This window comes from Bombus huntii, chromosome 2 (genome assembly GCF_024542735.1).
Source record: "Bombus huntii isolate Logan2020A chromosome 2, iyBomHunt1.1, whole genome shotgun sequence".
Taxonomy (NCBI): domain Eukaryota; kingdom Metazoa; phylum Arthropoda; class Insecta; order Hymenoptera; family Apidae; genus Bombus; species Bombus huntii.
The window spans coordinates 17,302,518-17,327,738 of record NC_066239.1 but is presented as its reverse complement, the minus strand read 5'-3'; the positions used below and the strand labels follow the sequence as shown (position 1 = coordinate 17,327,738).

At 33.6% G+C, this 25,221-nt stretch overlaps 5 protein-coding genes and 1 long non-coding RNA gene across 17 annotated transcripts in view; 4 read left to right on the top strand and 2 right to left on the bottom strand.

Moving 5' to 3' along the window:
- The first annotated feature begins 205 nt into the window (after positions 1 to 205).
- On the top strand, positions 206 to 2,757 carry LOC126878255 (T-complex protein 1 subunit gamma). Its single transcript, XM_050640846.1, has 4 exons — positions 206 to 400; positions 496 to 557; positions 899 to 2,036; positions 2,154 to 2,757. The coding sequence occupies exons 1-4, from the start codon at positions 364 to 366 to the stop codon at positions 2,567 to 2,569; spliced, it is 1,653 nt and encodes a 550-aa protein (XP_050496803.1). The 5' UTR covers positions 206 to 363; the 3' UTR covers positions 2,570 to 2,757.
- Positions 2,758 to 3,363: 606 nt separating this feature from the next.
- Positions 3,364 to 10,929, top strand: LOC126878252 (death-associated protein kinase 1-like). 4 transcript variants are annotated; one of them, XM_050640841.1, is made up of 21 exons: positions 3,370 to 3,592; positions 3,663 to 3,841; positions 4,246 to 4,324; positions 4,403 to 4,515; positions 4,581 to 4,741; positions 4,820 to 4,940; positions 5,020 to 5,320; positions 5,421 to 5,469; positions 5,960 to 6,076; positions 6,149 to 6,421; positions 6,491 to 6,673; positions 6,774 to 6,888; positions 6,965 to 7,156; positions 7,252 to 7,493; positions 8,580 to 8,669; positions 8,887 to 9,051; positions 9,126 to 9,344; positions 9,404 to 9,583; positions 9,655 to 9,948; positions 10,031 to 10,353; positions 10,433 to 10,929. In XM_050640841.1, the coding sequence occupies exons 2-21, from the start codon at positions 3,835 to 3,837 to the stop codon at positions 10,593 to 10,595; spliced, it is 3,387 nt and encodes a 1,128-aa protein (XP_050496798.1). In that variant the 5' UTR covers positions 3,370 to 3,592; positions 3,663 to 3,834; the 3' UTR covers positions 10,596 to 10,929. The 4 variants fall into 4 exon arrangements, with proteins under 4 accessions (XP_050496797.1, XP_050496798.1, XP_050496799.1 ...); XM_050640840.1 differs by lacking the exon at positions 3,663 to 3,841 and having other exon boundaries at positions 3,364 to 3,592; XM_050640842.1 differs by having other exon boundaries at positions 3,374 to 3,828.
- Positions 10,930 to 12,829: 1,900 nt separating this feature from the next.
- Positions 12,830 to 13,856, bottom strand: LOC126878334 (uncharacterized). The gene is made up of 2 exons (XR_007695637.1): positions 13,599 to 13,856; positions 12,830 to 13,431 (listed from the first exon to the last, which is right to left on the bottom strand). It is a non-coding gene; the product is annotated as an uncharacterized LOC126878334 (long non-coding RNA).
- A 144-nt stretch (positions 13,857 to 14,000) lies between these two features.
- On the top strand, positions 14,001 to 16,742 carry LOC126878333 (tropomyosin-2-like). 2 transcript variants are annotated; one of them, XM_050641032.1, is made up of 8 exons: positions 14,023 to 14,105; positions 14,187 to 14,264; positions 14,706 to 15,003; positions 15,074 to 15,207; positions 15,471 to 15,659; positions 15,736 to 15,811; positions 15,972 to 16,104; positions 16,177 to 16,742. In XM_050641032.1, the coding sequence occupies exons 3-8, from the start codon at positions 14,764 to 14,766 to the stop codon at positions 16,257 to 16,259; spliced, it is 855 nt and encodes a 284-aa protein (XP_050496989.1). In that variant the 5' UTR covers positions 14,023 to 14,105; positions 14,187 to 14,264; positions 14,706 to 14,763; the 3' UTR covers positions 16,260 to 16,742. The 2 variants fall into 2 exon arrangements, with proteins under 2 accessions (XP_050496988.1, XP_050496989.1); XM_050641031.1 differs by lacking the exon at positions 14,187 to 14,264 and having other exon boundaries at positions 14,001 to 14,105.
- A 544-nt stretch (positions 16,743 to 17,286) lies between these two features.
- Positions 17,287 to 22,324, top strand: LOC126878317 (tropomyosin-2-like). Its single transcript, XM_050640989.1, has 7 exons — positions 17,287 to 17,404; positions 17,988 to 18,254; positions 18,419 to 18,552; positions 18,631 to 18,819; positions 18,911 to 18,986; positions 19,201 to 19,333; positions 19,413 to 22,324. Exons 2-7 carry the CDS (start codon positions 18,015 to 18,017, stop codon positions 19,493 to 19,495), a joined length of 855 nt encoding a protein of 284 aa, XP_050496946.1. The 5' UTR covers positions 17,287 to 17,404; positions 17,988 to 18,014; the 3' UTR covers positions 19,496 to 22,324.
- LOC126878315 (cell adhesion molecule Dscam2) overlaps positions 21,980 to 25,221 on the bottom strand; it is a 124,598-nt gene continuing 121,356 nt past the window's right edge. For 4 of the 8 annotated variants that reach the window (XM_050640979.1, XM_050640983.1, XM_050640978.1 and 1 more), the window contains exon 30: positions 21,980 to 24,853. In XM_050640979.1, coding sequence (XP_050496936.1) covers positions 24,601 to 24,853 — 253 coding nt within the window. In that variant the 3' untranslated portion in view covers positions 21,980 to 24,600. The remainder of the gene's footprint in view (positions 24,854 to 25,221) is intronic. The other 4 variants (XM_050640985.1, XM_050640984.1, XM_050640981.1 and 1 more) reach the window with 2 other exon arrangements.

Below are 25,221 nucleotides of genomic sequence, written 5' to 3'. Positions count from 1 at the left end.
AAACATAATATTTTAATATAAATATTTATTATTGAGATATATATAACATTGCTTGAATAAAAAGTAAGCAGTTATTTTATTCCTGTTTTTATATTACTGTGAATTAAAAAGATTTTAATAGAAGCAAAAGCAGGGAGGAAATTCTTCTCTGGCAAAAGCAATCATAGGGACATTTCATATTTTTGTTGGTAGTACCCATTTTACTGAAGTATATTTCGTTCTAGGAATATTCTTCAATCGTCATTCCCATTTATAACCAATTATTACAAGATCTCGTCTTTCGTTTTCTTCTGAAAAAGTCAGGCGTGTACTTAACTATCATTTTTTGTCACAGTATTTTACTACTATAGTAATTGAAGAAAAATGTTTGGATCAGGGGCTGCTCCGATCGTAGTATTGAGTATGTAAAACAATTACGGTTTTGATTGTCATTTGTTTCAATAGTGAGATTAAGAAAAGCTTATTTCGTTATGTCGTGTGCATTGATTATTGCAGGTCAAAATACGAAAAGGGATACCGGTCGAAAAGTTCAGAGAGAAAATATACAAGCTGGGAAGGTGAGTCTGTACGATGCATAATTTACGTACATATTTGCCTTTTAAGGCCTTCATTAAATATCTATACGCCCACGTGTATATTCTATATGAATAACTTTCGTTACGAAAAATTGATGCTACGTAATAATATAAAATGTAGTATTTATAACATTTATGGCAAATAAGGTCGAAGTAAAATTTATATATCAAATATTAAATAAATTTCTTTAAAATTGAGAACGAATGTGAATTAATTCTACATCATTTACATATCTAGGTGTTTCATAAAATAAATTTAAATAAATTTATTTTTACATTTAACATGAATCTACGAATTTTTAAATGTTGTATTTTTTATAAAGGCCATTGCAGATGTTATTCGAACGTGTTTGGGACCACAAGCAATGTTAAAAATGTTGATGGATCCAATGGGAGGTATAGTTATGACCAATGATGGAAATGCTATATTACGAGAAATAACGGTACAACATCCAGCTGGAAAATCTATGATAGAAATAGCTAGAACTCAAGATGAAGAAGTTGGGGATGGCACTACATCGGTTATTGTATTGGCAGGGGAAATTTTAGCTACTGCTGAACCTTTTCTTGAACAAAATATGCATCCTACAATTATAATAAGAGCATTTCGCCAGGCTTTAGAAGATATGGTGGCCATTCTCAATGAACAAGTCAGTATAGATCTGGATTGCAACAATAGAAGCAAATTGATTCAGGTCATTAATTCCTGTGTGGGCACCAAATTTATTGGACGTTGGTGTGAATTAGCATGTCAAATTGCTTTAGATGCAGTTTATACTGTAATGCTTGAAGAGAATGGTAGAAAAGAAATAGATATAAAGCGTTATGCAAAGGTGGAAAAAATCCCTGGTGGCACTATTGAGGATAGCACTGTTCTTAAGGGAGTAATGTTCAATAAGGATGTTACTCATCCAAAAATGAAAAGATATATTAAGAATCCAAGAATAGTTCTATTGGATTGTTCCTTAGAATACAAAAAAGGAGAATCGCAAACTAATATAGAAATAATGAAAGATACTGATTTTACCAGGATTTTAGAATTGGAAGAGGAGTTTGTTAAGAAAATGTGTGAAGATATTATATCTGTAAAACCAGATGTAATAATCACTGAAAAAGGAGTATCAGATTTAGCACAACATTATCTTGTCAAAGCTGGAATTTCTGCTATCCGTAGATTGAGGAAAAGTGATATTAACAGAATTGCAAGAGCTTGTGGTGCAACTGTTGTTAATCGTACAGAAGAATTACGAGAGGAAGATGTTGGTACTAGAGCTGGTCTTTTTGAAATTAAAAAACTTGGGGATGAATACTTTTGCTTTATTACAGAATGTAAAGATCCCAAAGCATGCACTATAATTTTGAGAGGTGCCAGTAAAGATGTGTTAAATGAAACTGAAAGAAACTTACAAGATGCTCTTCATGTTGCAAGAAATCTTCTTATTGAACCTAAATTAGTACCAGGTAATATTTATTATTAAAATAGCATAATACACAAACGGGCATATAAAATTTTATTGTATTATTTTAATAATAATTTTATTAAATTATTATATTGTATTTGTATTCTTATATATAAAGGTGGAGGAGCTGTGGAAATGGCAGTATCAAGGCTTCTAACAGAAAAAGCAGCAAGACTTGCAGGTGTAGAGCAATGGCCTTACAAAGCAGTGGCACAAGCATTAGAAATAATTCCAAGAACGCTTGCACAAAATTGTGGAGCAAATACAATCAGAACCTTGACTGCATTACGGGCAAAACATGCTACTGAAGGAATGACATGGGGTATTGATGGAGAAACTGGTCAATTGGTAGATATGAAAGAACGTGGAATTTGGGAGCCTCTATCTGTGAAACTGCAAACATATAAAACAGCTATTGAAACTGCTATTTTGCTGTTAAGAATTGATGATATTGTATCAGGAAGCAAGAAGAAGAAATCAGATAATGAGCCTGGTCAACCTGCACAAGTTTCAGAAGAATCTATGAAAGATTAAAAACACTGAATTTATATTGCACTTGCAAAGCTTTTATTTGTTAACATTTCATAATTCATACTCATGATAATTTTATTAAAATTTAATTCATGTTTATGAGAAACATTATTTGCCTGTCTGTATGCATTTTCATAATAATAAAAATACTTTAAGGTATTAAAAATTGATGCAAATATTATATCTATTTATATATTGTTTTCAGTAGTTTATTTCCCTATCCGTATCAACAATGTTTCATAAACTGTCTCAGTGCATGTTTAATATATAGCAAAATAATAACATAATACTGCTTAAATATTATGTTCTGAATTTTTATGTACCTACCACTTTCACATTTGCATTATAATACTTGTTATTAACTTCAGTTCCACCAAATGGATAGATATTTTTATTCAAAATATTGATGTTTATAAATTTTTAATTATTCTTAAATTTTATATTCATATATCAGTGTCTCAAATAGCTTGAACTATTCTCATTACTTCAAATATTGAATAAAATGTTCATTGAGAATTTCTGTAGAAGATTGTAATTATTTTGTTATCAATTTTTATTGTTTGCTTGATTTGTTACAAACGATCAAATCATTGTAAATATAATACTTCATAAATTATAAGTTTTAAGTATTTAAAGAAACTGGCAAGATACAGCCAGTTTCCTATCCCATTCCTCATAGTCTTTTTAAAGAAAGGTAACATTAATTTATAACCTTTAATGATAAGTAATTAATAATAATCAATGAGGTGTAAATCGAGCAGTTAGTATAGCGTAAATTTTAGATCCTAAAAAATGAGAAAAAGTTCAAGGAGATTATAATACATTTTGAGGAAGGTGGCGTTTCACGCGACACAGGTATATTGATTGTGTGTGTAGGGTGGCCGGCATGAGTAAAGGCCGACGAATGGGACACAATTTTCGTAACGGCTTTTTGCGAAACTTAAAACTGTTCGGGTAGACTGAACGATGAGCATGAATGTGAGATGATGCCAGGCACGTCTCGCAAATTGGGAACTTCGAACGGTGGTAAAAACCGACTTCCTTTCAATTGTTTTTAATCTTTCTACACAATATCGATGTCGATGTTTCTGTCAAGGCTGGCAGATGTTTAATATATCTTCGCGATTCGATACGATCAAGAGATGCAAAGTGTATCAACAACATTTTTAATGCACGATTATTCTGATCTTAATGAAAATACATCCACGTGGCTACGTGTGTACGGAAGTGAATTTCATATCTGTTTACTACTGGATTGACAGGTGTCTATGTTCTGTTAGTTTTGAACGACGATTATTAATAAATAATTATTATTGTATAGCATTACACATTGATTTTAAGAGATTAAAGAACATTCGTTATATTGCTTTTGTTCTATTTATATTGATAGATATTTGTAAATAATGTTGCTTAAGATAAGTTGTTCATGTAGAAATAAAACGTTTATTTTGTAAACATTCGTATTTTTGTTATATACATATATATTCATATAGATATCTTTTGAATAATATTATGTTCGTGAGAAAACTTATTTTCTACTAGTTGATAATTTTACTTTAGTATCTATGAAGTTCTTTTTATTTTGTTGACAGAGTACATATAACTTCTGTATTGGTAAAGTGATATATATAAGCAAAGTATATATCTTTTACATGTAAAAATCTTTATTTATTAAATAGGCCCTGAGTGGGACACTTTAATGGAGGTTCACCATGAACCAATTGAAAAAAACTATAAGTTACTGGAAGAAATTGGAAAGTAAGTCATCATACAATGTACAGTTTGCATTTATAATAAATATATGAAATTACAAATCTACATATTTATAATTTACAGAGGACAGTTTGCAATAGTACGGAAATGTATGGAAATAAAGACTGGAGAGTTTTATGCTGCCAAAATTATGAGAAAAAGACGAGTTGCCAGAGGTGTGGCAGCTGAAGACATTGGTAGATATTTTTGCATATTTGATAATGCTTTTCTTACATAAATAATTGTTGAATTTTTGTTTTAGCTCGAGAAGCAGGTTTATTAGCACGACTAAGACATCCAAATATTGTTTCATTGCACAAAGTTGTTGACACAGGCACAACAGTTGTTTTGCTTTTAGAATTAATTTCAGGAGGAGAACTTTTTCATTGGGTACCATCTGGTGAATTAGAAGCTGCACATGTGGTTTGAATTTTTTTTTTAGTAAATGTAATTTAAAATAACTAATATAAAACAAATACTCAACAATGTAAATTTGTATAGGTTCGTCAAGTTCTAATGGCTCTTAGTCATTTACATTCTCATCAAGTTGCTCATTTAGATATCAAACCTGAAAATATCCTGTTATCAACTCCACCGCCAATGCCAAATATAAAATTAATAGGTAAGTTATTACATTAAGGTTTACATGTGAATGTATTGTTTAAAACATGTAATAAAAATTTATGTATTTCAATATACAGATCTAGGTCTTTCACATCGATTAGTACCTGGATCTGAACACAGAGCATTATTTGGTACACCTGAGTTTGTTGCTCCTGAAATTGTAAATTATGAACCACTCAGTTTGGGAACTGATCTTTGGGCAGTTGGTGTTTTAACATATATTCTCTTAAGTGGTGCATCACCATTTCTAGGTGAAGATAAACAAGAAACTTATGCGAATGTTGCTGCTTGTCAATATCAGTTTGACAATGAATATTTCAGTACAGTATCTGAAATTGCCAAAGATTTCATACGATCCTTGTTGATCAAGGATCCAAAGTAAGTATGAGAAATTTAGAAGCAGTGTTAGAAAGTTTAATTTTAAGATATATAATGATTTAAAATGGAATGAAGTAACAATGAAAAATTTGATTTTCAGAGAAAGAGGAACCGCAGAATCGTGCCTTAAACATCCTTGGATCCTCACGGTCTGTTCCTGAAAGCAATATTATAATTTCCTTTGTAATTGCCAGAGCTGACTATCATTTTTATTTTCTATCATTCATATTATTTTTTGATTTCTCATGAAATAATGTTTATTTATGTACATCGCATAACGAATGTTAGTAGCATTTGTACAGTTACATACCAATTATATATCATGCATATACATTATTTCTTACAGAATATACATAAGTTAAATGTAACAAATTTTTTTATTGAATATATGTACCTTAATTATTATGTTTTAGAAAATATAATTTTTTACATAGTACTATATAATATAGAAATGTTATTCATGTTGATAATTCATTTTTAAGGAAACGTTTTTATTGGCATTTGTATATAAATATATGACTTCGTAATTGTATATTGTAATGTAATTGATCATAAAACACGATATACATAAAATACATACATAATATGTACATAAAATAATATAGTATTGAATAGTTGTGTTTGTTTGTTTTTCTATAGGAATCAGAAGCCTCTCAAGGTCTTGGTGGAGCAATGATCAGTGCCGTTAAACGAGGCTGTGTTGAGGCTGTGTCTCAGTTACTATTGCAAGGAGCACCATTGAATGTGAAAGATTCTGTAAGATTCTTTTCGTTATATACGTCCAAATATAATATAAATAAAGTGTGAATAATTTTGTTTTTTAAACAGAAAGAAGATACGCTTTTACATATAGCTTGTGAAGCAGGTGATGAAGGAATGGTAACTTTTTTAATAGAGAATGGAATAGACTTGGATACACCGAACAAGAAAGGCTTAACACCACTACATGTGGCTGCTAGATATGGTTTCATTAATCTTGTTAGACATTTGTGCCTTGCTGGTTGTGATGTTGATAAAACAAATCGTGGAATTAGAGCGGATGTGACAGCAATCAAATATGGACATCCAGATATTGCATCATTGTTGGATAAGCTTCGAAATGTATGTTATTAAAATGGTCTATTTTTGTTATATTTGGTATTACATTAATGTACTTATTTAAAATTATAGCCCATTCAACGTGAAAATTATATTAAACAGTTACAACCAACACACAGACCAATAGATCGTTTACACATAAGACTCTTAGGACATTGTGCATCAGGAAAATCATCTTTAATAAATTCTTTAAAATCGGGTATTTTTAGTTTTGGATTTTTTAGAAGATCAAGAAGTCAGAATTATACTACAAAGGTATTTATTTTTAATACTTTAAATATAAAGTAAAGGTATATATTATATTTATTTGACACATTGAGAGCGAAAATTATTTTTACTAAAACTAATTTTATAGAGGGAACCAAGTATTGAATTAGATGTAACTAGTAAGCATGGCTCACTTAGTTTTGAGTACAGTGACAGTGAATATGAAGGTACACAAGGAGTAGAATGGAGTCGCGGTAACGTAGGTAAGGAACATAACTAAATATTCTTATTTATGATTATATGAAATTACATATATTTATAAATTTATTGATTAATAAGGTGGTGAATGTATCTTTTGGGAGTTATGTGGTCGGGAAGAATTTTTACCATCTTATCACTATGTACTCACTTTTCAACAACCTGTTGTACACCTTATTACAGTTAGTCTTAGAGAACCACTCACTATACAACTTCAGCAAGTAAAATTTTGGCTACGATTTATTTCAGATCGTATTGCATCAACTAATTTTGGTAAGTTTAACGATCTATTTATAAGGAAGAATATAATTATATTTATATATTTATTAATAAATTACATGTCTTTGTCAAATATGTTTTTGTAACAGGTTTTGGTGGCAAATATAATGATGTAAAAGTAATCTTAGTCGGTACTTATGCTCCAGAACCTCTTGCTCCAAATACAAATAGTGCAAGCCTTCTTGCCTCCCTTTTACCTTTTTTGAGAGAGTTCGCATTAATTTTGGGAGATGAACCCCAAATGGTCGCAGTGGATGCAACTAATCCTTCTAGCCCTGGTCTGAAACTTCTAAGATCTTACTTGAATAATGCGAGGATGGAATTTTTAGAGGTGAATTATGAAAGTGACCATATTTACATTTTTTACACATACTACAAAACAAATTTTTTAAAAAGTATTATTACGAGTCTCTCAGTTTTAACCGAGTTTCCATAATAACTCGTAATTAATTCTTTATTAAACTCAATCAAATTTAAAGATTTAGATATTTGAAATTTTGAATTAAATTTTTAAGACACACCGATTTAAGTAAACTATTGCATGTCATCATACATAATATCAAATTAAGATCATTGTATGAAGATCACTTACTTTAAATTAAGAATGTAGGATGTAAATCATATGTGAATATGTTATTGCATTAGTATATTGATGATAATTTCTTGTGAAATGAGAAAGATATTTAAGGGAGTAAACATATTTGAATATTTATGATTTACATCTAGGAATCTCAGTTCAACACGAAAATCTACAATCATTTCATGCTTGGTTGCACGAGCGACTCGTTTAGTAAAAAAAAGGTCAATTGATATATCACTAAAAAATTGATGCCAAATATACAAAATATTAAAAGGTTTAGGTTCAGCTTAATATATTTGTGTACATAATTATACTTCCACATCTTTTTACAGGGATATCGCCAGTGTTTGTACAGCATGCAATAAATGTGTGCATTAACATTTTCAAAACGATTCTGATCAGAATCGAGTCATTTCATTTGCATAGTGCCAATTACATTTAAACGATTCACGTCTCTTTGATTTCAAATCCCGCAATGTTAATACTATGTTGAACAAAGCATTCATTCCTAAATATGATGCAATCCTTTTTGTTGAAGTTATGATTCAGTAATCCATGGTCATTTCATGATGCATGGTTGATTTAATATATATGTATAAGTAATTAAGCTCACCAAATATAATACTTTGTATTATCCATAATTTTCAATTAAAATAATTATTTGCGACATTTAATCAAGCACATTCTCTAAAAAACAAGTATTATAAGTAAAATTTCTCAAATCTGCTGTCACTTTATCACATAATCAATTTACTAACGACATATATTTTAGTTGCTGATTATTTGGTCATTAACGTTTATTAACATCAGCCTTACTGCATGCAATGCATGATGTAGGAAGGACCGGAAGTTGCAGAAAGTATTCTCCGACGTGACACGCCGCGGGCTGCGGCCTCGTACGTGCCCTTGGCGAATCTTGATAAACAGGTCGAACTATTTCTCAATTCCTTTGATAAAAGTGATGCGTATAATGAAGCTGTAATTTATTTAATAATTACTCTAATGCTTTATCCCATTAATACATACGTGCACTACTGTCCAATGCAATTAAGAAACTACTCTTGTATATATTTTCTGCATCAGTGTATTATTTAATACTTTTCCCTTGTATTTTATTGTTAAAGATTCCATAATTTTATTATAGAGTGCACTAGTGTGGACTGGTCTTGCTGAATCTTGGAGATCATACATGCAATCATTAGAAGTACCTCCAGTTATGCTAACACAGGAGGAATTTTTGAAGGAAGTGAGAAAAATTAATCCATTAGTTTCCTTAGAGCACTGTAGACACCTTGGCTTACAATTACAGGTTTCTGTTCCTACTGTTATATCTTTTCCATTTAGTTTTTGTTCTTGATACATTAATTAAGATTTAATCTTCAGAATTTAGGAGAATGTATGCTTCTTCCTGGGAATTTAGTAGTTTTAAGTCCAGAATGGTTTTGGCAGGATGTAATAAATTGGCAATTAAGCCTAGAACAGAGAGGACGTCTTGGTGGTCGTACTACAGGGGTTTATGCTTTAGAAGATTTTCAGGCTCGTTGTCCTTGTCCTGCAGGACAAGCTTTACAAGCTTTACAGGCTGTAAATTTATGTGTGCCGGTATGTATTTAAATGTCTGCATTTTATTCATAAGATAAATTTATGTTACTTTATTTCAGTGCGAGGTGGATGACGATGAAGTAGAATATGAAATACCATGTTTAAATCTCGTCGAGCGTTTACCAGGATTATGGGAACCATGGAAATCTTGCTCCAATGTTTTACCTCATACTGGTCTTCGCCTTTCTCCATCTGAAGCACCCTTATATCATTTGACTGCAGTATTTCCACATTTACAAGTATGTAAAAATAACAAGCACTTATGTAATTTTATAATTGTAATCACATTTTTGATAATGATGCTATATAGGCACAATTGAGGAAAATTACACAAACATGGGATCCATCAAATTCAGATTTATATCAATGGTGGAGAGGATCAAAATTATGTATTGGTCCTTGTGAAAGTATTATTACTTTCGAAGAAGAAGAACAAAGTTGTATAGAGATAAGAGTACGTGGACCGCGAGGTACCAGTGCTCAATGTTTCGCCCTTTTCAGCATTATTCTCGATGCTATTGAAACAACGATTGAATTAGTTGCTCCTGGCATGTTACTTGAAAGACATTGGTTAAGTCCTAGTCAACTTCGGGAATATGATGAAGTTAGTTATCTAATGATAGTTAAATAAGAAAGTAACGCAATATAAAAAAGGTGTACTTAATGTTTTTTATGAAATTTTATAGGTAATACATTCTTGGGAACCAGCACCAGTTATATCAGCTTTAATTGATAAAGGTCTTGAAGAAGCAACACTCAAAAATCCTTTAAATGGTCAAGAAGAAACTGTATGGGAAATAGTAGGTTGTGGGCTACCTTTAATAGAAAGTTGTCTTCCTGGACCAAAGCAACCAATAAAACAAGTCAAGTCTGCTGTACAAAGAAGATTGGCGCAAATGCTTGATCCCCCCGATCATCATGGAAGAGATTGGTGTTTACTTGCTGTGAGACTAGGTTTGGGAGATCGAGTCGCGCAACTAGATAGTACAGTAGACAGTCCAACGTTAAGGTGAGACAAATTTGTAGTAATTATTTATTATAATCTTGAGCAGCTAATCATGTATTTCGTGCAATTTATTATTTGATAGATTGCTTAACACGGCAGGTGCTGATTGCACTGTAGGGTCTTTAATACAACAACTACGAGCTCTTGATCGGGAAGATGCTGTACATCTTTTGCTCTCTTATACACCAACATATATATTGTCAACAGCTGCAGACTCTGAAACAGGATCTAATCTTTCTAGATGACAATGTTGCATTTATCAATGGTGCATTAATACTTTTTGAGGAAGATGCATTTCTGAAGGAAACTTTTATCCTCATTATGGGTTTGATAGACTTATTACGTCACCGCTTCCGCCCAATATAAACTGTGCATTGCTCTTTAAGCTAAGTACATACATAATAGTACATTCCTTGTGTACATCTTTAGAAATGCACATGCACCCATGTGTACTTTTATATCAAAATATTACAGCACATTTTAAGCGGCACAAAATTCTTTTAATATATTCTTTTTAATATATACATACACACAAACACACACACACACACACACACACACACACACACACACACACACACACACACACACACACACACACACACACACACACACACACACACACACACACACACACACACACACACACACACACACACACACACACACACACACACACACACACACACACACACACACACACACACACACACACACACACACACACACACACACACACACACACACACACACACACACACACACACACACACACACACACACACACACACACACACACACACACACACACACACACACACACACACACACACACACACACACACACACACACACACACACACACACACACACACACACACACACACACACACACACACACACACACACACACACACACACACACACACACACACACACACACACACACACACACACACACACACACACACACATATATATATATAGTTAAAATGTTGCATAAGTTGCATAAATTTCTGTCCTTTCTTATGAGCTCTTATAATTCTAAAAAAGATATCATAATTTAAGTATACTTGTTAGCATAAAATATATTTACAATTCTGTGTTTCTGTTAGGTTTGCAAATATTTACTTAAGGAGATATATATAAAACGAAGTTTTAATTTATAATATTTAGAATCTTTTTAGTTGTGAAACATTTATAAGCATTTGTATTGTGATATTATATTGTATGATTAATTACATTTCTAATCAAATTTCTTAAGTAAATTTGTATTAGACAGAATAATTCTAAATATTACACATAAAACACATTTACACATTATATAATACGATATTATCGTATTTGATACTAATATTGTTTTGAAAGCTTTACTTGATATGCATATATATTATATGTCTTGCCAAAACTCAGTGTCAATATACGCTGCTTTTTATGATATTTAGAAACTATTTATGTGAAAAAAGGAGTGAAACAGTTCGCACAATTGTTTGCTTTTGGTAAATTTATGGAAGCTCCATTCTTATATGGACATTTTTTACTAAATCAACATTCCTAAAATATTTATTATGTGCCATAAACGAGATTTGCTCATTTATACTTATAAAAAAAAAAAGTTGGAAAAATTTCTAAATTTCTAAATTTCTAAATTTCTAAACTGATCCTTCTGCTGATGTTCGTGGAAATAAAACACTTTCTTATTAACGATTTGAAGCTTACGATACAAAGGATCATTGTTCAAAACAATCTCAAATAATGACAATGGATTTTGACATAAGATATTATTCATGTTTTATAGGCACAAAAATATTACACAAGGCGCACTGTTCATGTGCAACGCACATGAATGTATGTATATCATTAAAAACACTTGCTGTTCATCGAAAAACTATTCTTTGAACATATCTATTGTGTATTAACTTTATCCAGTGAACACTGCTTATACATAATATGTTGAATAGGATATGATTTTTATTCCCATCTGACATAATACAATGTTTGATACGGATCTCAAATGTATGGGAATAATTGAACATGATATGAATATAAGAACAAGACAAAAGTAGTGTATCTAGTTATAAAATATCTAAAAAGTTAGTTCTAATTTGCTCTTGTAAAATGTATCTAAGATACTTCTGTTATCTCTGTGTTCTATGCGTATGTATTTACTATACAATGAACATTTACTATGATGTTGTGTGGTACATGAATTCTCTAATATTTTGGTACTGAATCATCTTTTCGATTTTGGAATTTGGTCTTAAGTTTGCATTCTTTTATGCACTGTGTTCATCATGCATTTATACATCGACGTTTGAAATATTAAACGTTTTAATATTGTACATTACATAGAGAATTGTTTTCGTAATGCGTACGTTAAGTTACAGACGAACATTTACTTTTGAAAGTTTTGTATTGTTAATTAATTATTTAGTAAAAGGGACATTTTGCAGAATGGGAAATTGAAAAATATAATAAATATAATTACAATCGGTCTTTATTTATACCTTGTGAAAAATAGAAATATAGTAATATTGATTTTGTTGAACTTTGTAGTATTTACAATTTTCTAGTTTTTATAATAGCCTGGGTGTTTATTGAAAACTGCTCTTTTTAAACCTTTTAAAATCATAATTGAGAGATCATGTCTGATCAATGACATCATTGAGAGACTGTATTCTTCAAGCTATAATCAAAATTGATATTGAAATAATCTACTAGGGTCGTAAAACAATTCTGAATATAAGAAAAGGAAAAAGAAAAGATAAACGAACTGCAAAGTGTCGAAAAGTTGCGTTCAATTTTGTTCATCGCGTAATGACTTAATAAGTTGTATTTATATTTCTTATCCATACCTTTGTAAAAATGGTCGATAATAATAGGAGTGAATATACATTCTGAATGAAAAAACGTATATGCCGCGCATTTATTTGTAACGACAAGCGATGAAAAATATACTAGCTGAACGAGATGTGTAATTATTCCTTTTATACAAGGAAAGATGTCAATAAAGCCATGTTGCTTCATAGATGTATTTTAATTTATCATGAGCCCAACTAATCCTTTCATAAGTTCAACTTTCTATAAGAAAGTAACATTTTCGATGTAAGCATAAAAAAATATTAATACAAAGTATATTAAATAGAGTATACGTGTATTTCACTATGATCGATAGTAAATATACTTTATTAAATTAATATATGCAGCTACAATGAATTTTATTTTAATATATAAAAGAATTAACGTACCGTTTTGGATAATCAAGACGACAGAATTCCCGCGTTTACAACGTGTAATGCACGTTGTAGTGAACGACATCGATTCGATGGATCGACAGGGGTCGCCGTTGGGAGCGGGAAAATACAAATATTAGAAAGACAACGTGGACGATATGGCGCGAAATTAGACATTTTTCAAGATAACGGAGAACGGGAGAATGTTTATCTCGGTATGGTATTTATGTAGACTAGGTTACGTAGCCGACAGGAAACAAGAACGGAATTCCTTCGAGCCGAGAATAGCATAAGGGAGGTGGAGATCGCGTTTCGTTGGTAGTCAGTGCGACGAGCAGCAATCAGCCAGTAAAGAGCCGAGATAAAATCGGGACGACAGCCAACAAGGCGACAAGCAATTATAGAATTGGATTGGATCGAGAAGTTCGAGGAGGCCTGCGACGCCGGTTTCGTTTTATTTTAGCTTAGCTTTCGAAGGCATCCGGTTGTGCATTCTCATCGCGGATCGTCGCCACGATTACAGTGAGTGTTGTCCCCCTTTTAACTCTAACTTGTCTTTTCTTTCGCGCTATTTGTTATTAAATGTTGCTTACCGGTGAGTAGCAACAACGGCTTGGGTGCCGTATGAGAGCTAAATCGCTCGTTTTTCATATCGTGCATCGTCGAACGATACTGGCTGAAGTAAGTACTTCGTTTCGTATTCGTATAAACTATATCAAGTTTAAATGTGCTACCGCATCGTTTTTTATTAAAAAGAAACAGGTTAGAGATATTTTTCGTTACTCTTCGCGAGCGTATTTCTCATGGCGGTTCGATTTTGTAGTAGCGTTAGCCTAATTGTAGATATGCAGTAGATACGGTGCGATTATAGTCAGACCAAAGCAGAGTAACGCTACTTTTAATTTGAACGTTGTTATATTATCAACTTGTATTTATTCCTGATTAAAGATTAAAATAAGAAGTAGATTAAATAACAATTCACGAATTTATAATGCTACAGATGCAACTTTGATTAATGATAATTAATAATAATAGTGTACTGACAAATTACGCGTTACGTTAGTGTAATATTAATAAATCAGTTTATATATGTATATATATCAACATTAATGAATTTATTAGGTTTAAACTGCCGACAAAGAATAAGCGATAAGAGGGGAGAAAAACACAGACTATCATCATGGAGGCGATTAAAAAGAAGATTGCGGCGCTGAAGCAGGAGATGGACGCCGCTAATGAAAAAGTCGAAGCAAATGAAGCGAAAGCAAGATCAGAGAACTTTCGAGCGGATAAGCTGAACGACGATGTAAGGGATTTACAGAAGAAGCTGGCGCAGCTTGAACGAGATTATGGAATTACCAAGACGAATTTAGAGCAATCCACTGCCGACTTGGAGCAATGTGAAAAATCTTGGTCTAAGGTGCGTAAAGACATGTGCCATATTGATTTACGAAAGTCGATATTGTGTAATTGATGAATGATGTTAATAGGCAGAGCAAGATCGAACTACGTTGACCAAAAGGGTACAAGAGATCGAGGCAACGTTAACGAAGAAAGAAGAGTTGCGTCTTTCTGCTCAATTGAAACTTGCACGTGCGACAGAACTTGCGGACGATGCTCAAAGGTTTATATTACACTTTACTGAAATGCTTTTAATAAGCGATAAATAAATATCGTTCGTCTTAGCAGATATTCTTTGTCATATTTTATATCTTTATTATCAGATAACTCGGAGAATTTTTATTAAAATTTAAGTAACGTATTGTAAAGAAAACATTTTTAGGGTAGATTAATTTGTCGAATAATATTCTGACACATCATAAACTCTGTAATTAGCACGAATGTTTGAATGCGTGAATAATAAACGAATCTTTCTTTTTGTCGTAGAATGTGCAAAGTACTAGAAGACAGAAGTCGGCTGGACGAGGAGCGCATGGAGAAATTAATGCACGAATTGAAAGATGCAAGATTAATCGCCGAAGATGCGGACGCAAAGTCTGACGAAATATCGAAGAAGTTGCAATTCGTTGAAGAAGAACTGGAAGGCGCTGAGGAGAGAGTCAAAACCAGCGAAGCGTTTGTATAATTATGTTACTCTCTTTTTTCCACGATTCCCATACCATTTTCTTTATACGTTTAAACGCATTTGCAGAAAAATCGTAGAACGAGAGGACGAGCTTTTCATTGTGCAAAATATAGTAAAATCTTTAGAAGTATCCGAGGAAAAGGTAATCATCCTTTACGAACTATGTATAGTATGTAAATTTTAAAGTAGCAAAATTCGATCAACTCAAAGAAGTTTCCTTATCATATATTTCGTATTACAAATCAGCTTTACCGTGTTAAATTTTTTAACATACTTTTACATATTAAAAATTATTCACTTAGGCTAATCAACGAGTGGAAGAATTTAAAGTACAACTGAAACAGTTAAAGAAAAAATTGAGAGAGGCTGAGAAACGCGCCGTCCATGCTGAAAGAACGGTGAAGAAGTTGTTGAAGGAAGTCGATATGAAGGAAGGTAGGGTGTTTAGTAGATGAAGACCTACCTTTTTTTCGAAGGCAATATTTTCCAACGATCGCTGTGTTTTAGACGAACTGAGAGAAGAAAAGGAGAAATATAAGGCAGTCTGCGACGACATGGATGCCACATTCGCAGAAATGACAGGATATTAAGGCCACAGAAACGGACGGAGTTCCTTTTATTTTGCTATTCTGAGCTTCTTCCGCTTATTCGCTACATTTAATAATGGACATCAGTCGGCTGTACTCAGCTACGCTGATTTGACTCGACTCGTTATAGTGTACCGTTAAAAAAAGCTTTCAATGGTGCTTCAAACATAATTTGCTATGCGAAATTGTGCAATTAACATAGCAATTAGAGAGCGTACACTGTACTAGTTTTCCGTTAATGTAATGCTTTGCTTCAAGCTTAACACTCTATAAAAGCTTCGGGGCCAGAGATGATTGGACTGATGGTGTTATAGTTGCTTCAGAAACAAATAGTCTCTTTTTGATAGAATTAACGGCATCGCCTATTTTTCTTTCAGAGACGTTGAAGAGGAGTCGGTGAATATGAATGCAAGCTCGATACTGCATCCTCTTTTTATCATTGTACGCCAAATCTGTATTTTCAATAAACGGTATTTAAAAAAAAAAGAATTCTTCATCGTAGTATGATTTATGAATTAATTCAATACCTTGTTAAATCCTGTCAAATAAAAATAATATGAAAAGCATAAAGAAAACGTATACATACGATATCTCTTTTATGATTCATAACTGGGAAATAGAAACATAACTTAAACTATATACTGCTAACTTTTTATAGATAAATTTCTAATTGCATATTCTCATATTATAAAAGAGAGACGTAATCGGGTAAGATTTTATTTTTCACCTTTTAAAACATTTCTTATCTCTTCTTTTTAATGAATTAGTAGTTTTTAATAAATGCATTTGCAGACAGAGAATAGAATAGAATAGTTCTATCGTATCGAGTAATTTTTTTTTATACGCATAATGCGATAAAAACTGTATAAACTTTTTTAGCAACAATATTTTAGGATTTGTATGTTCGTTAATGCTCGAATCCTCAGCTTTGTGTCAATTGAACTATTGGAAGAGCATAAACGTCTAGAGAAGTCGAGGAATTCGTTTGCGTCTAACTAAAGAAACTGACTATTAGGTTCTTTTGCATTTCTTTGAGTCTATAAAGCATTGTCCTCGTCGGTCACGGAGTGCAGTAACCCGCGAGCTTTGCTTTGAAAGACCGTGCAATCATATTATCTTTACGAATTTTATTTTTAATATATTAATACGTAAGATCATAATTCTTTCACAAATAGGGTGAAACGTTTTGTTCGACATTCTGTTTTAACGTAGTGTGAAAGTGTTTTAAATGGACTAATAATAGCCTTAGAATTAGTGTAATATCGGAGTAGTAAAAAAGTGTTTCCAATATATGAACTTTTGACGCAACTAAGTTCCCTAATTTTCAATACTTAATCGTTCCTTCTTTAAAATATCGATTCATGTGTGTCGAATACTTCCGTTTTTATTAAATTTTCCAACATCTATATCTGTACAATTAGAACAATGTTCTCTCTTACATTTGAATTCTTCTATTTATAAAATATTCATTACTCTTAAAGAAGAATGGAGAAAAAATACTCCAAGATTTAATTAAAGATATTTCAAGAATTCGGGAAATTCATAGAAATACTTTTTATATATAGATTACGCATCAATAGTGTGCGTACCTTGATTAAAATCTTTTAATCAATTAAGATGACTCATAGTAGAATATTAACGTTTTTGCATTATCGAAGAACGATCCAGATTTTATTAAAAGAAAACAGAGTTTCGTTGATAAAAGATTTATTGATCGAATTTTCCATATAGCTTCGCGTCGAAACGTCGGTCGTTGTGATGAACGCGATTAAGAAACGCCTGCAAACGTTGAAAATCGAGAAGGATCTGGCGATGGACAGGGCCGATCTATGCGATCAACAGGCGAAGGAGGCGAATCGGCGAGAAGAAAAGCTGAAGGACGAAGTTCGGGAACTGGCGAAGAAGCTGGTGCAGATGGAACGCGACTTGGAACTGAGCAAAGCTCAGTTGGAAAAGTCGAATAGAGATCTCGAGCAAAAAGAGAGAGTTTATATCGTGGTTGGTGATTTGTAGAAACATAAAATCTTCTTTCGATACATTCCATAAATATTGTAAATTAAAATAATTCTATTCTGATAAAAATTAATTTTTAATTTTTGGGATAATGATCATTTTTACGAAACGTAAGAATAATTAAAGATAATCTTTACGAATGACAACAGACGCAATCGGAGTTGGCGGTTCTGAACAGAAAGATGCAGCAGTGCTTGCAGAATTTGGAAAAATCGGAGGAACGCCGTTTGACGGCTCAAGCAAAATTGGCACAAGCGATGGAGACCGCGGAAGACGCGAAACGGTTTGTCCTGTGTGAAAGAAGACGAAAAGAATTTGATTAACGTTTGAGATTTTGTTCGTAGTAAATTGTTGCTTTTAGCATCTGCAAAGTTTTGGAGAACAGAAGTAAGCAGGACGAGGAAAGGATGGATCAACTGATGGCGCAGTTGAAGGAGGCGAGGTTGATCGCTGAAGACGCTGATACAAAATCGGACGAGATCTCGAGGAAATTGGCTTTCGTCGAAGATGAATTGGAAGCGGCTGAAGAAAGAGTGAAATCGAGCGAGGCGTATGTAGGACGAATCGTAAATCATTTTATGATAATTTTTTACAAATTCTAGTTCCATGTACAGTAAGTAATTTCGTACAATGATTCACAGCAAGATAATGGAACGAGAGGACGAATTGTTCATCGTTGGTAACATATTGAAATCTTTGGAAGTATCTGAAGAAAAGGTAATAATATATTATTTATCAAATATTTTTTGAATATTTATTAAAAACAATATGAAACAATAAAGTATCTTCTTTATATTTGAGAAATATATTTATTAATCGACGCTATAATATCGTATAATCAACTTTTTGATGGTTAAAAGATCCTGAAACAAAGTGCAAAAGATTGAAGTTAATAGCTAGTTAAAAAATTCCCATTTTGGAAATTTTTTAGGCTAATCAAAGGGTAGAGGAATTTAAAACACAGCTGAAGGAGTTGAAAGTAAAATTGAAAGCTGCTGAAAAAAGAGCCATCATCGCGGAGAAGATGGTTAAAGTGTTCTCGAAAGAGTTGGATGCAAGAGAAGGTATTTTTTACAATTCTTTTCATACTTTTTAGCGAAGACCTCCCTTGTCTGTATTTACTGTCACGCTTTTGTTTTTCAGACTTCTTATTCAGAGAGAAAGAGAAATACAAATACATCTGCGACGACATGGATTCCACGTTTGCTGAACTCACCGGATATTAGTCAAACTTTTGTAATATCGAACTCTGCTATTTTCTACGCCAGTGTATCCATATTGTATCTTTTCTATTAAAAGCCATGCTCGAACTTACTTATTCACGTATTTAAATTCAATCATAGAGTGTAAAGTAACCTTCGCTAATTAATTAATCCGTTAACCGAGTCGTTTTTTAATCAGACACTCTCGTAATCTCAAAGTCGAAGCTTAATAAAGATCAATTTGAATTAAGCCAGCTTTATTTTTTATACATATAAATATAACATAATTCATTTCTCATAAAAACGAAACGATAAAATAGAAAATCCCTAAATAAAGAAATTCTGACGATCAAGAGATCGACGATGATTAAGCGACGAATCAACTCGTCTGCCCCGGTTAACAGGTTAATATTCATTTATCTAAAATCTTCAAGGAGTGAAGCAAAGAATCAACAAAGGTGATTTTCGTACAGTACTTTACAGGATATCAATTTATTTTATCGATTCTACGATCGACACAATGCTTCGAAACGCCATACCACCGACTCCAATACAATTTCAACCGTGGCATTGATAGTCACGTTACGTCGCTTCGTTTGTTTCGCAATTGTTTGAAACAGGGAGAAAGATCGCGACTTTTTCGACGGGGTTTTCCGACGTCCCTCCGCACGTAGCCATGCCACTCAAGAATAGAATCTCGATACGCAGACACACCCTCACATTCGCGCCTTCATCTCGTCCTTCTTTACCTTTTCTTTCAGTTCTTTATTATTATTATTATTTTTTCTTTACAACGATGCTAGTAGTATAGTTACAGTAATAATTGTTCGTTTGATTTGCTCACTCCCCACGCCTTCGTTCATTCGCAAACGCGGTCAAACCGGTGACGTAATCTCAAATACTCAATCGAAATAAAGACAGTTCCGTATGAAGAATCACGACCAAGGGGAGTTTGATGAATTTTTATAGAGATACACGAAAGATCTAGATAACTATATAGCGATACAAAGTCCATCATTGATCAATTTTTAGACTTTAGACGTTGTAAAGCTGATGCTTATCATTATCGATATTTTTCGCTAAAAGGTTTTTTGCTACGTCATTTTAGTTTTACATTTTACGTGTTGAGAATATAGTACTTATACGATACAATTGTACGACTAGCTTGGATTTTCCAGAAGGACGTAAAATCTTATATTTGTTATGTCGATGTTGATGAACTTCCATCGCTATTGTTTTTTAGATTTTTGCGTTACTTTTCATAACGTGTACCCGTGTGTAATGCGATTGTGTGTATTTCGAGGTGTTTTAAGTGACGTCACCGTTTTAACTGAAACGTACAGTTGGAAGCATCGTTCGTGGCTCAACGATTAACGCGGAGGAAATAATTGGCAGTAGAGTCGTGTGTGTTCGAGGAATTTCTGGCTCTTCATCGAACAGATATTCTTAATAAATAACGATTGACGAATAAAATCAAAGATATATAGAAAATCTTATTGAATCTTGCAATAAATTCTTTAGATACTTCAATACGATGATTCGAATTATAGTAATCCGTTTGTTACATCCCAATATATAGTGGCTCTAAAAGTAAGCCAGAATCCATAACTCACCCCCCAGATCCTAGATCAATACTTTCAAGTATGTATTTTAAACTGTCAGTCCTTACAATACCTATATTATCTACATCGATAAAATAAAAGGTAAGCGTTCATTTAATCTCGAAAAATTGATTCCGATAGGTATGATTATTTTGAAAGATTATTTTGTCTGGAGCCAGAAATTCCCAGAAGTAAAAAACAATCGAATAGAAAAAGAATCCGGGCATATCGACGAATATACGGAGTCCTGGTTAAGCGGACGTCAGTCGGTCGGCGATATAAGCAAAAATGTACAAAAAACGTTATTATCGTCGCGATAAACGATACCCGCTTCCCGAAAATGATCTAACAAATTAATCGAACTCTACGAGTTTGATTGACGTGCTTCTCGATATATACATTCATGTATGTTGAACCGTAATGTATACGCTTACACGCGCTTTTAAGTACATATGTATATATATATTTATATAAATTTATATATATACGTATACCTATATGCCCTCGTCTTCGCAGTGTCGCGCACACTCTTGGAACTCAGGTTGGAATTTCGCGAAGGAAACGATTGAAAATTCATTATAAAGTTCGTCGAAAAAACCGCTCGTTTTTAAAATCCTAAAAATCTCGAAAAACCTGCTACCTGGTAATGATAAAAATCGCAATTGTAAAATTATTGTTTCCGGAAGTAGGAAGTTTGGCCATGATTTGGCACTATTCGAGTTAGTCTGCGGAATGGCAGTGTCGTGGTAGTATGTGTTTGCAACTCGTGGATTGCAACGTTATTTTTACTTTCAAATCAGTCTGAGGGAACGTACGAATTTGTCGCGGCTCGCGCGGACCGCGGTGCTTCGCCACGTTTCTATTTTCCATTTGTTCTTTGATTTCAATTTTAACGAGATCGATATGCTTCTTTCTTTTTTTTTTCTTTATTTCAACCGTTACCGAAAAAACCTCGAAATCTGTGTGAGAACAGGTTCTTCAGATTGCTCATTTAAGAGCCATCGTCGATGCCACACGAACGTATTCGCGTGCAATTTGTTATTTCGTACTCGCCATCCAACCCATTAAAGTCCAAACGATATATATGTATATATAATTTATTGTAATGTTACGTAAGATATTTTACCATCCCCAGTTAAACAAAACACCCTGTATATTATCCTAAAAAGACTAATGTTCTGATAATCGATATTGTTGTAATATCCAAACTGATGAAAAGAATACGTATCTGATCTAAAAAAAACCAACTAAAGAGACGCTTTGATAATATAAAATTAATTGACGATTGGGTGTATAAAATTAAAAAAATGGAAAATATTACTTATCATATTGCGTTAATGCAATGTTGGACCTTAATGGGTTAATTCGAGTTTGATTATTATTTAATCAGAAAATAACGACCGTTTGGATCTCGAATATAATTTGAGTACGATTCGCGAGTCTTTCGGTCGAAGTGCGCGACATTCGAAGAGAGATGTTGATGTATTTAATCGACGAACGATCCAGAGTCGAAATGGTCGCTGTCGATGTTAGACTAGCGTTTTGTCGGCACGGCGAAAAATTTACAGAGCGGGAGAGGAGCGTGCGGTCCGCCCGCACGCGGAAATAATGCCTTACATAGAAGTCTTAGGATTTAATAACGGACTTAAAGTAATCAACGGTGTTTAGACGTACGTATAAACTTTACAATGCAACAGAGCCCAACCTTCGACGAGCCCGTCTTGAAGACGGACAAACGCGTCTCATTGTTGTCTTCTAAAACGTACCACGAATAGTTTTACGTTGGCTCGCGTAAAACCGCGCCGAATCGGCACTCTCTTTCGGGTTTCTTCTCGGTTAATAACTCTCATTCCGATTCTAATACCACGCGCACGTATTTAACTGGACACAGGCGAGCACGGATCGAGAACGTGGAAAACGATGTCTGGCGATTCGTTCGTTGAAATTAGATCGAATACGAGCTCGTGAACAATCGCAATCGAACGGAGAGTAAGAAAATCAGTCTTACGAATTGAAAAAATCGCTTCTTTCGGTAACGAACGTTACACGAGCTTTGAACCGTTTGTTGAGATTCGTGGTTGCTCGAGGAGCATATTATTCAGTAAAATTTGCAATATTAGAATAAATAGTTGATGAGATTAGCTAACACAGTGAAAGATAACAAGATGACTAATTTCTAATGTTAATCATCGTTTGCGAAATTTAATATTTGGTTCATATTTAGGAAAAGTGTTAGTTAAAGTTAATCGGTACGATAGTACGGGATGATGAGTCAATTTTTTGATATAGCCGTGTTAAGGAATTTTTAAGCGTCGTAAATAGATGAAAAAGAATATTTTAGAAACAGAGAAATACATATACCATCTACTGTGACTCATAAAATAAAACATTTCGCATATATACAAAACATAACATAAAACTCAAGAGTCGCAGTTTGTATAATGATCGAATCGATTGCGCCGGAGAAGTCGATAGAAAAACGAACGCAGAACGTAGTTGCAAAAAATAACGACGGACCTGTCTAGAATCGTAGAACGGACAGCGTAGGCCAGCGTGACCAAAATAAATGCTCCCGGTGTGCATCGAGAGGAGACAAGTTGTTTAGATCGTGACAATTAGTTACGTAATGATCAATTTAATCGACGTCGAGTAAACGTTTTTTCAATTGTGTTGTACCGCTTCTTTGTCATCGTTATTCTATTAATAATTACTTCTACTCGTCTATACCATTAGAATATCCAATCGGTCAACCGCACGAACGTTCAAAGCCGATCGTCCATCGTTCGAAGAAAGATCGAAACGCGAGATTTCCACGAATACAAGATGCCATCGTTTCCCACGATTCGCTGGTGCTCCAAGGACTTTCCCGTGCTCTGTTCGTACGATTAAGTCTTTGGTCTCGAATGGGTCGCCCGCCGGCAAACGAGTCGCAGCGGTCTGAGCAAATTGTCGTTTGGCACGCACTCTTACACGCGATTAACTCATTCAACTTCTTGACCATTCACTCGTTACGTACACGCACGCACGGATATAATATCTCGTTGCGTCATAGATAAAGAAGAGAAAGGTAAAAAGTGTATAACTTGTTCGACGTTCCATTAACGAGAGATAACGAGTCAGTCGAATTATTTTTGTTAACAATGCACGTGATACAGTTCATTTCACGATATTTATTTTAATATTTCGTTTATTTAGCCTCTCTCCGTTATCTATGAGCGATTCATCTGCCGATATTCCCAGCAACGAATATAATTTAATTTTCATCTATAATCGACAGAGAGAAAAAGGGAAACGGACGCGCGTACTTACGCGTCACCAAGTCCTATCTTTCAACTTTTTTTTTTCTTTTTCATTTTAAATCTAACCACGTCGAAACATCCGGCGAGACACCAGATAAAAGGATTTTTTTTTTCATTTATCTAACTCTTTGGACCATGGGATCAAGAGAGGGAGAACAGAGATATCTTGGCCTACCACGGACAATAACGGGAAGTAGAGGAGGCACACAGAGGAAGAGAGTGGAACGAATTAAACGGCGATAGAGTAATCGGAGGAAGGATTATTTTGGGTACTCGGCCTTGACCATAGGGAGCTCCTCAGACCGAGTTTCAGCTTCTTCAAGGAGTCGATATCGCACTCAGCTTCGCTGAGTTCTGGCCTGTCGGAACGGTCGCCATTCCCTGGCACTACGTTTCCCTGATTGCCTCCGACGAATGTGGTCTCCGCGACCGATATCGGCGGTAATAATGTGCGTAGAGAGCTCCTGCTGGGAACATGCCATCTTACGGGACAGCCAAAGAAATGAACTTACTACGGGTGAGAATATGACATATATGAGTTTGCTTTTTTTTCAACATTGTTGGCTGAATCTTGGCCGTACAGAGAGTTTTATGAATATTGGATGATCTATGAACATGAACATGATACATGGCCTTTTTTTGGAAATCAAATTTGGATCATTATTTTATGATCGAGTTTCGCGTGTGATATGCTATGCGAGTATTCTACTTGTATCATTTGGGATTGAAACTTCGTAAAATATTTTGGGATTTGATAAGTTTGATTAAAAACTAACCCTTTAGATCTTAATTGTATACTATTCAGTTGTTATAATATAATGATCGCAATTTTTTTAACGATGTTATAAGT